Raw genomic sequence first — 14,155 nt, 5'->3', positions numbered from 1 at the left:
TGGGAGGGAGGGATAGGGAGAGAATGGGGTGGGGATCGGGTGGGGGCTGACTGGGCAATGTGTGCATGTATGTCTACAAAAGTATGTATCCCACTATGATGTATGAATACAGTGCACCAATTAAAAATTAAAAAAAGCAAACTTTAAAAAAAAAAAAAAGAAAGAAAGAAAAGAAAAAAATAGGCTATGATTAGAAGGAAACGTGACAAAAACTAGAAAACTAGGAGTCAAGCCCAGGTAGTGGGACTTCCAACCTCCACCTCGCCCTCCTAGTCCCATAGTAATGGCAAATAATCCTTCCCATGTTGCTCTCATTTTAATAGGAATCACCAATGTCTTGCGTTTGCTGAGTGGATAACAGAACCATTTCAGACTGCCAGGGGTTTTGGGAAAAAAATCATTTGGGACTCCTGTGGGATCTCTTAGAATCCAGAGTTGTCTGATTTTGATTTGTGCCTCCCAGGATTGAGAGCTGTTCACAGACATCCAAAGTCACTCTTGAATGTCTCCTATTCACACGTCACATCTCTATCGCATCAAAGCAAAATCAATACCAGCTCACCCTGATAAAAGCATATGGCTGTATGTATGTTTGTATGTATTTACATATGTATGTGTTTGTATGTATGTACATATGTATGTATGTAGCTGAGCATGGCGGTGCACGCTTGTAATCCCAGCATTTGGGAGGCTGAGACAGAAGGATCACTGTTCCTGGATACCCTCAGCTACTACTTAGTGAATCCCTTTGCAACTCAGTGAGACACTGTTTCAAAATAAAGAATAAAAAATAGGGCTGGGGGTGTAGCTCAGAGGTAGAATGTCCTTGGATTCCATTCCCAATACCGAAAAATATATATTTTTATATAAATATTATATATATAATAAAATAAAAACTATTATATATAATATATTATATATATATAGGGAGTGCTAGGTATTGAACCCAAAGGCATTCATTCTATGTCTGAGCTACCCCTGTTTTATTTTTTAGTTAGGAACAAGTTCTCACTAAATTGCTGAGAGCCTCGATGAATTCCTGAGACTGGTCTTAAATCTGTGATCCTCCTATCTCAACCTTCCAAATACTGGGATTACATCACCACTATGCCAGGCTAGTGATTTTTAAATCAGAGCCCACAGTCCTACTACATAGCTTCTGTCACTACCTAGGTAGTAAATATGCAAGTAAAACCCCATGTTAGTCTTATAAATACGTAGAATTATTAATTTTAGTGATGTTGCTACTGATTTAATTCATCTTACTTGTTATGAAAACATGTCGATAATCAGTTGGTTTAGAGGTTGCTGTGGTGGCACACACTTATAATCCCAGTACTTGGGAGGCTGAGACAGGAGGATTGCAGGTTCAATACCAGCCTCAGCTTCTTAAGTAACTTAATAAGTTCCTGTTTCAATTTTTTTAAAGGGGGGTAGGGGTGTAATTCAGAGGTAGAATGCCTCTGGGTTCAATCTCCAGTACCAAAAAAAAAAAAAAAGAACTTATCTCATGGCATCTCAGTGTCTGCAGTCCTATGTGGACATCAGTAACCACTGGATAAATTGGTAGTCACAGGCAATCCTCACTAACAACTTATAACTCACTAGATGGCAAAAATATCAAGGATACCTTAAGTTAATTTGAAACCAAGCAAAATTTAAGACATTCTTTTATTTTATTAATGGATTACTTTTCTTAACTAGTTGACAGTGACATCATAGTTGCCCTGAATATTCCCAAGAGCAGTGTCAAGGCCTTGGCAAAATAAGCTCGTGCTTAAAGTGACGACTAGGAATTCTCTTTCTTTCTTGTCCGGTTTGTGAGAAGTAGCCCCTACTTCTTAACAGAATGCATAATGCCCTCTTTCTTATAACTTCCTTGATTATAGTTTTATTGCTTCTGTTGCTATCTTCTTTTATGGTTCAGTTAAAAGACTTCCTTTCAGATAAGAGAAAGAGAGAATTTTAAGAGTAAAAGGTCTCTGACCCTATCATTTGGATCAGTGTTTCTCCAAGTTGGACTTTGGGGAGCCGGGAAGCAGTTGCTGGAGAGAGCAGCTGTAGCCTCTTGATTCTTCTATTTTATTAGCAAAATCTTCTCTGGTTCTTCTCCCTCCTGCCTGTTGCCAATGGCTCATCCCATTTATGGAGCTTAGTAAAACCATCCAGTGAGCGCACAACACGCTCCTCCCACTTACCTTCCCCATAGACTTTCCTCCAGCTATGGAGTGCAGCAGCCTCCTGGTGTCCTGATGTCGCCTCCACCACTTCCTGATCATGAAACCCAAGGAAACTTTAAATCTGTCTAAGCTTTGTTTTTCTCATTCATTCTAAAAGGGAAAATGGGTCCAATTTGCAGGGGTATTAGGAATATCAAATGAAATACCATGGTGTGATACCCACCAGTAAACACACACACACACACACACACACACACACACACACACACACACACACGCCTGCACACATGCACACACCAGTCAGCCCCTTCCTAACACAGCTCCCCTCATGGGGCATGAGGAGGCTCTGGAGGAGCACGAGGTCAGGGAGGAGCACTGGGTTATGAGACAAGAGAAGGCAGAGGGATCTGGGCACTTACATGCAGTTCAACGTCTGTGGGCTGGATCTTTGACTATTATTCTCAAACTTGACAAGCAAAAGAAACAGAACTGGGGAAACTTGTTTCTTTTAAGGCATTTTATTCCAGCCACCGCCTGGAGAAGGCTCTCTCTGTTTCAGAGAAGAGCAGTTGTGACGCCAAACAGTCAATATCCTGTCGTGTTATCTCAGGGTCCACGTTGCCCGGGTAGCAGTGGCTCCAAAACAAAGAAATAGAGATTTGTCCATTTTCAGAGGCTAATTTGACCATGTTAGATGAGACCTAGGTGCTTATTTTATTGAATAGGCCTTTTCCTGCGCTAATTGGCTCTCTGTCTTGTGAATGTGGCTGGCAGAGAGGGCCACTTTCCTTGGACTTGAGTCCTGCTTGATTCAGCGATTCACCCAGACACTTACCTGAAGCACTGGCTCCCGCAGCTCCCTGCTGAAGCCAACAGGTTTTCAACAGACTCTGTTGATCCTCTTCCATGAGAACTGTGTCTGAGCTTGCTCTAAGAAACATTCCAGGTCCACTCTGATGAGAGCATTTTCTAGTTTCAGCATGTAAGGTGTTTGGTACCTTATCCTTAAATCCCTCAAAATCTTCATTCTTCAAAAAAAATGTAAAACAATGTAAATTTATGGTCCAATGGTCAGATTTGGTACAAAGACATAGTTCTGTTTTTCCTTTGAATTGTATGCAGTGTTGATCCTCCAACCTTTTTATTACTGAATTCTTCATACAGCAAAGCCATAAGAATTTCATGGTGAACCTTCATACACCCATCATTTCAATTTAACCATTGAAATTATACTCTACTGTCCTTCTCACCTGGCATGCCTGTCCCTTCAGCCATCTAGCACTCATTTTTTATGCATTTCAAAGTAATTTTCAGATATCCATATGTTTCCTCCTAAGTACTTCAGTATGTTAGAAATGCACATATATTAAGTATACATTAGTGGAGTTTTGACAAATGCATACTCCTGTGTAACCTTTCCATATATGAATAGAACATTACCACCCCGAAAGCTCCTCATACCTTCCCAGTGGATCATCATCTGCAGAGGCAGTCACTGTTCAGAATTTTTTCCATCACATCTTGGTTTTGTTCAGAATGTCCTATAAGTGGAATCATTAATATGTTCTTTTTTGCATAATATTTATTTCAGTCACTATGTTTTTTGAGATGTATCCATGTCGTTTCATGTGTCGGTAATTTGTCTCCTTGTATTGCTAAGTAGCAGCCTACTTTATGAATATATCACGGTTTATCCCTTCTCTTTTGAAGGACAGTTGACTTGTTTCCAGTTTTTTGGTTATTAATATGTTTTTATGTGTATATGTGGTGCTAGGGATTGAACCCAGGAGCATTCTACCTCCAAGCTACACCCTCAGCCCTTTTTAGTTTTTATTTTGAAGCAGTCTTGCTGAGGGTCTTCCTGAACTGCTGAGGCTGGACTTGAACCTATGATCTTCTTGTCTCAGCCTCCCAAGTACTGGAATTACAAGTATGCGGCACCATGTCTAACTTTTTTTTTAGGGGGTGCTATTATTATAGAGCTACTAAGAATATACTCAGACAAGTCTTTATTTCTTTTGGATAAATACCTCCTAGATCATAGGATAGAGGTATGTTTAGTTTTATAATAAATTGCCATACCCTTTTCTGAAGCAATTGCATTGTTTATACTTCCATCAACAATGTACTAACATTCTATTAGATGTAATATTTGACATTATCAGCATTGCTCATTTTGGTAGGTGTATACCTCATTGAGGTTTCAATTTACATTCCTCAGGTGATTGATAATGTAAAGCTTTTTTTTTTTTTTTTTTTGCAGTACTGAGGCATTCTACCTCTGAGCCACACACACCCCCACCCCCAGCCCTATGTTTTATTCTTTATTTTGAAATAGGGTTTCACTAAGTAGTGGAGGGCCTCACTAAGTAGCTGAGGTTGGCCACGAACCCATGATCCTCCTGCCTCAACCTCCCAAGATTACAAATGTAGTGTGCCACCATGCCCAGCTATGTAAAGCACATTTTTATTGAATAGTACTTTTATTGAAAATTTAACACACCATCACTTAAAAATTAAGAAGCTTCACACAGCCAGGCATGGTGGCACATGCTTGTAATTTCAGCATTTGGGGGGCTGAGACAGGAGGATCACAGTTCGAAGAAAACCTCAGCTACTACTTAGGCCCTTTGCAACTCAGTGAGACCCTGTTTCAAAATAAAGAATAAAAAATAGGGCTGGTAGTGTATCTCGGAGGTAGAATGCCCCTGGGTTTCATCCCTAATACCGCAAAAAAAAAAAAAAAAAAAAAAAAAGAATCCAAATCTCCAGCTTATTGTGAAACATAAAGAGCCCAACAGAACTGGATTCATGTGGGAACAATCAATGCAGGCTGAGTAGTGGCTATGCCTTTAGGATAGCTGCCCTTCAGCTCCAGAGCCCCAAGCCTTCCCATGACTCTCCTTTGCAGTTACCACACACACACGATCCTATTTGCAGTGTTGCTTTCCTCCCCATTAAGAGGAAAATGAAGTGTTACTTGAACTCACATCAATATCAACACTGGGAAATAAAGGCAGAACAGAAGGATAACTGTATAGTTAAAAAAAATAAAGACCACATTTCTTTGTGGCAATGAGAAAATATCCCTATAATGTTTAACATGTAAATTAAATAAATTTCTTGTGAAAGGTCACACCTTAGGGCTCTATCATAAGCTACTTGCTTTGCTCATTTTTATTATTCACTTGGCCCCTTTGGAATTTTGAATTTGTAATCCACACAGTAGAGCACCTGGACTGATAAATTAAGGCTGCATGACGGGGGGGGGTGTTTAGATATACAAAGAGATCTAATTTCATGTCCTTTCATTAAAAAAAGGAAAAATAAAAAACCTCCTGTAATACTTTATTTAGAATACTTCATATGTTACAAAACATTGGGACTAAGAAAAAAAAATTGTTTTCCTTCCTCATTTCTGTAATTTCTCTTTTAATTCCAGGATTGTAAGTGGAAAATGTATATGGAGATGGATGGGGATGAAATTGCAATAACCTACATAAAAGATGTGACATTCAACACTAACCTACCTGATGCAGAGATTTTGAAGATGACAAAGGTAAGGTTCTATTTACAGCTTAAAAGCTTTTTTGAATTCACAGATATCAAACAAAGACATTAAAATACCCAGCGGTAGGCTTTTGTGCCTGACTATGCTCACATCAGCTTAGCCTCAAGCTGGCTCTTGAAAGGCACATTTTATTTAGCAGATTGAGACTATAATAGTTTTTGTTAAAATTCCACTTAGGCTGCGTGAACTAAAAAGCACTGCAAAAAAAAAAGTATTTAATTTTTTAAAAAATTCCTTCTATATTCTCTATGCTTACTCTGTTACTTATTAAAGGAAAGAGAATGTTATCAATGAAAATATGGACTTCAAATTTAGATCATTTTAAACTTTGGAAAACTTATAAAGACTTTTCTTGGTCTAATTCAGCTGTTTGAAGGACTGAAATGAGGCTCAGTCTGGGGCCTGGGTGAAGTCTTCATGGCTCCCTTGAGAATTCCTAGGACTGATCAGAAAACATATTGGTCAGAAAATTATTACTACTGGTGGAAGCACACCAGTGAAAATGCTGAATAAAGACTTATAGAAATGCTTGACTTTTTTCTCTGAATGGAAAGAAATTCATAATACTAAAAATCATATATATATATGAAATTTCAGTGGTAGGAGGTCAACAGCTTCAGGGAAATTAACAGCGATGTCATTAAGACAGTCCCTAGCCTGGAATAACTATCAGCTCTAGCACACTACTAACTGTGTATTTGGTTTCAAAAGAAAAATGGGGTTTTCAAAAACCAGGTACAAACACAAACAGGGAAGTAATGAGTCTTCCGAACCACGGCATTAGACTTGTAAATGTATTCCCTGAAAAGGCAAAAGATTGCTAAACACCCAAGTTCTGTTAATTTGCCAGCGGCTTCATCAAGTAGATTGATTTGATATTCATTGTTGGATTCCTTTGCATAACTGGGAGTTACTTCAGTAGCATTATTTATAAAAGATTATGATTTTGGCTTTAACTTTTCCTTATGTTGTTTGGACATATTATGTTTTGATGTCTTAAAGACTAGAAGATATAAATACTTTCCCCTTCTCCCCCACCTACCACTTTTCAGATTATAACACTTATTTATTGCTTGAGGGCTGTTTATTTTACTTTATTTTATTTTATTTTATTTATTATGTGTGGAAAGATATTGGTGATTGAACCCAGGGGTATTCTACATCTGAGTTGTGTGCCCCAGCCCTTTCCTTTTTATTTTATTTTTTTTATTTATTTATTTATTTATTTATTTATTTATTTATTGTTTTTGGTTTGGGGTACTATTTTGTTATTTTTGTTTTGGGACTGAAACTCAGGGGCATTCTATCTCTGTACTATACCCCCAGCCTTATCTGTTATTTGTGCTTTGAAACAAGGTCTCAATTGGCTGATGAGTCTCACTACTTGCTGAAGCTGCCCTTAAACCTGCCATCCTCCTGTCCCAGCCTCTCAAGTACTGGGATTACAGTTGTGCCACCACCCCCAGCACATCAGGGTACTTTAGAAGTAAATTCTAAACCGGGCGTGGTGGCGCATGCTTGTAATCCCCGCGCTTGGGAGGCAGAGACAGGAGGATCACACAGGTTTGAAGCCAGCCTCAGCTGCTGAGTGAGGCTCTCAGCAACTTAGTGAGACCCTGTTTCCAAATAAAGTATAAAATAGGTCTGGGAGTATAACCTGGAGGTAGAAACGCCCCTGGGTTCCACCCTCACCACAAAAAAGAAAAAAAAAAAAAAGAAGAAGAAGTTCCAAGTTGTTGCCTTTTAGCAGAAGGAAGCTGCTCCTGACAAAAATAATAAGATCAGATTGTGAAGCTGAATACAGATATTTCTGTTCTACTACATATTTGTAAAATCACACGCAAATATTATAACAAGGCTTATAGACAAGATTGGGAAGACTATTCAAAATTTAAAGAAGTTTTTAATGCTGACAGAAATACTAACAATGAAAAAGAAAACCTAGCAGCCTGGTTAAAAGTCCATCACAATTTCTGTACCCAACTCATATTTTGCATTCTTAAACTTGGAGGGCAAGAAGGATGGGAGGAGGATGCAACTCACTTCTAAAAGGGATTACAGTCATCAAAATTAACATAGAAGCCCTGCGTGGTGACACACACCTGTAATCCCAGTACACAGGGAGCTGAGACAGGAGGATTGCAGGTTCAAGGCCAGCCTCAGCAATGTAGCAAGTCTCACTGCAACCACAGGAGACCTTGTTTCAAAACAAAAAATAAAGGCCTGGGGGCCGGGCGTGGTGGTGCATGCTTGTAATTCCAACATTTGGAAGGCTGAGACCAGAGGATCCAGGTTTAAGGACAGCCTAAGCCACTTAGTGAGGCCCTCTTTCAAAATAAAGAATAAAAAATAGGCCTGGGGGAGTAGCTCGAAGAGAGGCCACTGGGTTCCATCCCCAGTACTGCAAAAAATAAATAAAAATAAAGGCCTGGGGCATCGCTCAGAGGTAGATTGCCCCCTAGTTCACTCCCTAGTACCACGAAAGAAGAAAGAAAGAAAGAAAGAGAAAGAAAGAGAAAGAAAGAAAGAAAGAAAGAAAGAAAGAAAGAAAGAAAGAAAGAAAGGAAGGAAGGAAGAAAGAAAGAAAAAGAAAGAAAGAAAGAAAGAAAGAAAGAAAGAAAGAAAGAAAGAAAGAAAGAAAGAAAGAGAAAGGACAAACGCAGGAGTCAAGGTCCAGGCTTCTTTACTAGCCCTTTATTTTAATATAGTTGAAAAAGATCACCACAGAGTCTGCATGGTAATATGAAGCTTTGCAGTGTAGCCTGACAGAATGGAACACAGGTTGTTGAATCCACTATACCAGCCACCCCTGTACTCAGGGGAGACAGTGCTGGGTCTTCTCAGATTATAATGTGGTCTAATCATTCAGAGAAAGTTTTCTGCTGATACTTCAAACATGAGCATGCACTACTAACTTAAGGATAGGATTGAATGATAGCAAATGTTATATCACAAAAGAAAAGAATATGGGAGACTAAGACTAGCTGTTTACAAATATATGAAAGGATGTCCTGCAGGAAACTAAGTCCAAAACATTGGTGTGTTATAAAGCAACATGATTTTCATGCTAATCCAATAGTATGCTCATATTTGCAAATCATGTATGGTACACCTGGCCTTAAAGAAACACCCTGGGGCAGAGCAGGCTGGCTTGTGGTACTGTAGCATCATGAATTTTGTTTTTCAGCCGCCTTTTGTTATGGAGAAGTGGATTGTAGGAGTAGTGAAAAATCAGACCGTGGAGTGCACGGTCACGTACGAGGTAAGTGCAGAAGGGGTGGGGGGAGGCTGCTGGCTCCACCGCCAGGTGGTACACCTGATCTTCCTGGTCCCTCAGAGTGCATCTGGCTTACGGGGGGGGGGGGGGGGGGGGGGGGGATGATTTAACCAACATGACTATGGGAAGGTCAACATTTTTCTCTAACAAGGTATGGGGAAGGAAAGAACACAGGATGAACATGTTTAGGTACAGACTAAAGGGACATCACGAGCATTCATTCCCTCGTTGACCGAACACTTTGTACACACCACATATTAAGTTAGGTACACAGAATGCCCCAAAGTGACTGAAACCCATCCTGGCCTTCTTGGAACTAAGAGTCTAGGGGTGAGAGGAGATCAGTGATTCTTCAGAAGATCAGAGTGCAACCCCCACTGCTACCTGGGAAGAGAATATATTATCATGAACAGATTTCACAAATGTTTATATGGAAAGATAGAAAAAAGTTATACTTTTACAATATACTATTAAAACTTAAATTCATATACCTAGGAGAACCTGCTGGCAGGCGCTATTCTATGATTAGGAGAGATGAGGTGTATACTCTCTTCAGGATGACTTAGGATGTTGGATGGGTGATTGGGGAAGAGCTTTGGGAGGAGGCGACAGCAGGGAACAGCGATAGACCAGCAAGCACAGGTCTCCAGGGGGCGGAGTTCAATGACAAGCCAGGCAGCACATCAGAGGACCACTCCAGAGGACCCCAGGAAGGAGTTTGGATTTACACAATGGGTAAGCAGTGGGACATTTTAAACCATGGGAGAGAAAGAAACTAATTATATTTTAAAAATCAACAAGATCTTCTGTGTAACAACATGCATATGGCTAATAATATATTACACTTAAATTTTAAGAGCATATATTTTTTAAATTTATTGGTACATTATAATAATATACAATAGTGAGATTCATTGTGATATATTCACACGTGCATATTGCATAACTTGGTCTTTTTCCTTCCCCATACCTCTCTTTCCCTCCCTTCCTCCCTCTCCTGGTCCCCTCCCACAACTCTGCTGGTCTCTCTTCTGATGTTCATGAAGTCCCTTTTCTCTCCTTTTTTCTCTCTGGCTTCCACATATGAGAGATACACAGCACCTGACTTTCTGAATCTGATGTCTCACTTAGCATGATGTCCTCTGGTTCCATCCATTTTCCTGCAAGTGACAGAATTGTGTTCTTTATGGCTGAATAAAACTCAATTGTGTAATATGTACCATATTTTCTTTTTTGGGGAGGAATTTTACAAAGGTCTGATTTTATTCTTTTTTTCATGTTCTTGGACCTTACTGCAAGTCATCCCTATATCTTTTTCTCTTTTTTTAATTTTTTATTGGTGCTTTGTAGTCATACATCTTAATAGGGTACAAAATGGTGGAGACAAACACACACATCACCCATTTAGCCCTTACCCAGTTCCCGCCCCCTCCCCGCCCCCTCCCTCCTTCTCTGTTTGGCTTAGTGATTGACTTTGAAATGTTTGCTAAACACCTCATGTGTGTACCACATTTTCTTTTTCCATTCATCCGTTGGTGGACACTAGAGACCGATTCTATAACTTGACTATTATGAACTGTGCTACTTAGAATCATATTACCTGCTTTTTGCCAATACTTTTTAAAGACATTAGCCGGGCGTGGTGGCGCATGCTTGTAATCCCCGCGCTTGGGAGGCTGAGACAGGAGGATCACACAGGTTCGAAGCCAGCCTCAGCTACTGAGTGAGGCTCTCAGTAACTTAGTGAAACCCTGTTTCCAAATAAAATATAAAATAGGTCTGGGAGTATAGCCCAGAGGTAGAAAAGCCCATGGGCTCCACCTCCAGAACCAAAAAAAACAACAACAACAACAACAAAAAAAAAAACACCTCACAGTAGCTATTAGAGAATGATCTCTCTTTAAAAGTATTTTTTTTTTTGGTGGTACTGGGGTTCCTGGAAGCCCTTATAACTCTGGGCTACACTCCCAGACCTATTTTTACATTTTTATTTTGGAAACAGGGTCTCCTAAGCCAGCGCACGCAGCTGGCTTCGAACCTGCATGATCCTCCTGTCTTTGCCTCCCAAGCGCGGGGATTACAAGCGTGCGCCACCACGCCCGGCTCTTTAAAAGTATTTTAATAATCTGTGTTCAATAAAAGTAATTAATACTAATAATTTCTTTAAAAATCAACCATATCTTCATGGCTAGTAGGACATTATCTGTACAAAATAGAGAAACTCTGTGCGTAGCCAGGTAGAGGGGTGCAGTTATAGTAGAAGGAATAGGGACACATAAAGATAGTAGAAGCCAGGCGTGATGGTGTACACCTATATCCCAGTACTTGGGAGGCTAAGACAGAAGGATCACACATTCAAGGCCAGCCTCTACTACTTAGTGAGACCCGGTTTCAAAATAAAGAATAAAGAATAGGGCAGGGGGTGTAGCTCAGAGGTCAAATGCCCCTGGGTTTATCCCGAATGCCCCTATGTTCCATCCCCAGACCAGCAAAAAATAAAATAAAATAGAGTTGGAGGTATAGCTCAGAGGTAGCATGCTCCTAGGTTCAATCCCAGTATTTAAAAAAAAAAAAAAGTTTGGACATGCATTTTGTTCCTTCAAGAAACCTGTTCTAAGCCTGATGTGGTGGTGCACGCTTGTAATCCCTGCACTTGGGAGGCTGAGACAGGAGGATTGCACAGGTTCGAAGCCAGCCTCAGCTATTTAGTGAGGCTCTCAGCAACTTAGTGAGGCCCTGTTTCCAAATAAAGTATAAAATAGGTCTGGGAGCACAGCCCTGGAGACCCTCTGTACAAGTAAGACTTGTAAAGCCTCGTGGGCCGTGTCTCCATCTGGACTCCTCTCTTTCTCTGATCCTGATTTCTTCACTCTGGATCCCATTTGTCTTTGCCCTGTTGCCCTTCGTCCTCCCTGTGGGTTGTTCCCTTAAGCTTCCCATGTGTCCCCAAGGCCCCTGTGACAAAGGCTGTCATGTCAGAGAAGTATCAGATGTTTATTCTACAGACTATCTCTTTTCAAGTACTAAAAAGCAGAAAAAAATTATTTTTCATTTCTTATCAAAAAGGTAAGTTGAGACTTGCCAAATGTTATAAATTCTGAGCGAAGACAATCACTATATAATTAGTATAATCTACTAAGAACTGCGTTATAATCCATTAAGAAATACATTGTTCTTGGTGCTGGAGATGTACCTCAGTGGAAGAGCACCTGCTTACGATTTGTTAAGGACCTGGATTGGATCCCACACCACAAAGACAGACAGACAGACAGACAGACAGACAGACAGACTGACAGACACCAAAGAGAAAAAAGGAAAAAGTAGTTAAAATAGTCCTTTTAATCAAGTTAGCATATTTAGGCAAACTATTCAGAATATTTTACCCAATGAATGACAGTGTTTTAAGTAGCAAAATTGACAAGACATAATAACCTGAGTTTCTTTTCTTCCCTTTTATTCTTTGTTGTTGTTTTGTTTTTGAAACAGGATCTCACTGGGTTGCCGAGGGTCTCGCTAAGTTTTTGAGGCTCTCCTCAAACCTCAAATCCCTCTGAACTCTCAGCCTGCCAAGTACTGAAGTGATAGACGTTATAGACGTGCACCACCACGCCTGGCTTTTCTTCCCCCCTTAAATGTTTGTACCTATGATCATGGGTTTCTTTCTCTTTTTTTTTTTGTAACAGAGTGATGTTAGAACTCCAAAAAGCACTAAACATATCCATGCGATTCAGTGGAGTAAATCAAAGCCTGAGGACGAAGTGAAAGCAGTGCAGCTTGCTATTCAGACCCCGCTCCCCAGTGCAGAAGGCAACCACGGCAGCAGGTCTGACTCAAGTAAGTCAGTGTTCCCTTAACACACGCCTGCTCCATTCCAAAAGCCCAGCTGTGGGGTTCTCAGCACAAATACATGCCGGTCTGTGGAGAGACTCAGCTCTCTAATATAACTCTTCCTTCTTATACTTTTATAATATTGGTTTTATAAGGAGATTGTAGGGAGAGTAGTATTTATAAGCATAAATATGAGCATATTATAGTAAATTCCAGTATTTAGATAACTGTGATAAAAGATGAAATTCAGTGATTACATTGCATTAATAAATAAAATTATGTATTTGTGTATATAGTTTCCGAAAGAATGTCTGTAGATATAGAGATAAACGTCCTACAAAGTCACTGTTGAGGCGGGTGTGGTGGCACAGGCTGTAATACAGTACTTGGGAGGCTGGGACAAAAAGATCACAGGTTTGAGTTCAGCCTCAGCAACTTAGCAAGGATCTCTGCAACCTACAAAGACTCTGTCTCAAAATACATACATACATACATACATACATACATACATACATACATAAGAAGGGCTGAAGTATAGCTCAGAAGTAGAATGCCTCTAGGTTCAGTCCCTGGTACCAAAAATAAAACAGCAGCTGCTGTCACCAGCACAGCTTCTTGAATCCTGAACACCCTTACGACATCAAAGTATAGAAATGATAAAGAATGAAGGAGGAAAAAAGAAGGAGTAAGGTGGCAAAGAAGAGGGGATAGAGAATGACAGAGAACTTGAAATGCATTATTATGGATAGTGGTGATAGTAATTATAGATGATGTGAAAGAGACAGTTTTGAATAACATCGAGGAAGGTTGCTGACTGGCCAAAAAAGAGGTTCTGACCCTCAGCTTTGTAGATCCAGAAACTCCAGTAACTCTGCAAAACTGGGACAAACTAATAAATATATTGGAAATGGGTGTATACAAACCCACACATCGTACCCTTGTTACCATGAGAAACCCACCTGCCAGACAGCCAAGATGTGAATGTTTTCTGGTCAGTGCATTTTTTTCCCAAGAGGAAAATATGCCTGTGAAATCACACTAGAAGGTCGTTTGGTGGGCAGAGAACAAGCCTCAGGCTCTAACATGCTGACCCCTGGTGTCACCGAGCCATTGAGAACTGATTCCCAATGTGTTCCATATAAGGACTGCCCTACCAAGAAGTACAGATATTCTTAAATGTCCACCAGCCAGGGTACCCAGAATCCAGAACTCAGAACCCACGCACATGTCTTTTACAGCATGCCAAGCCTGTCTCCTTTGTTAACAAAGTTGACTTGGTTATAATCTTATAACTTGTTA

The 14,155-nt window shown here is 40.1% G+C and overlaps 1 protein-coding gene across 1 annotated transcript in view; it reads left to right on the top strand.

Moving 5' to 3' along the window:
- The window catches only part of MAP3K20 (mitogen-activated protein kinase kinase kinase 20), a gene marked incomplete at its 3' end in the record, with an annotated part of 174,480 nt that overhangs the window by 156,260 nt on the left and 4,065 nt on the right, over positions 1–14,155 (top strand). Inside the window, exons 17-19 of the mRNA XM_080689527.1 lie at positions 5,623–5,739; positions 8,939–9,013; positions 12,712–12,862. Coding sequence (XP_080545653.1) covers positions 5,623–5,739; positions 8,939–9,013; positions 12,712–12,862 — 343 coding nt within the window. The remainder of the gene's footprint in view (positions 1–5,622; positions 5,740–8,938; positions 9,014–12,711; positions 12,863–14,155) is intronic.

Source organism: Muscardinus avellanarius, assembly GCF_963383645.1.
Source record: "Muscardinus avellanarius genome assembly, chromosome: 2".
NCBI classification, from domain to species: Eukaryota; Metazoa; Chordata; class Mammalia; order Rodentia; family Gliridae; genus Muscardinus; species Muscardinus avellanarius.
This window is presented reverse-complemented; position numbering and strand designations above follow the sequence as displayed.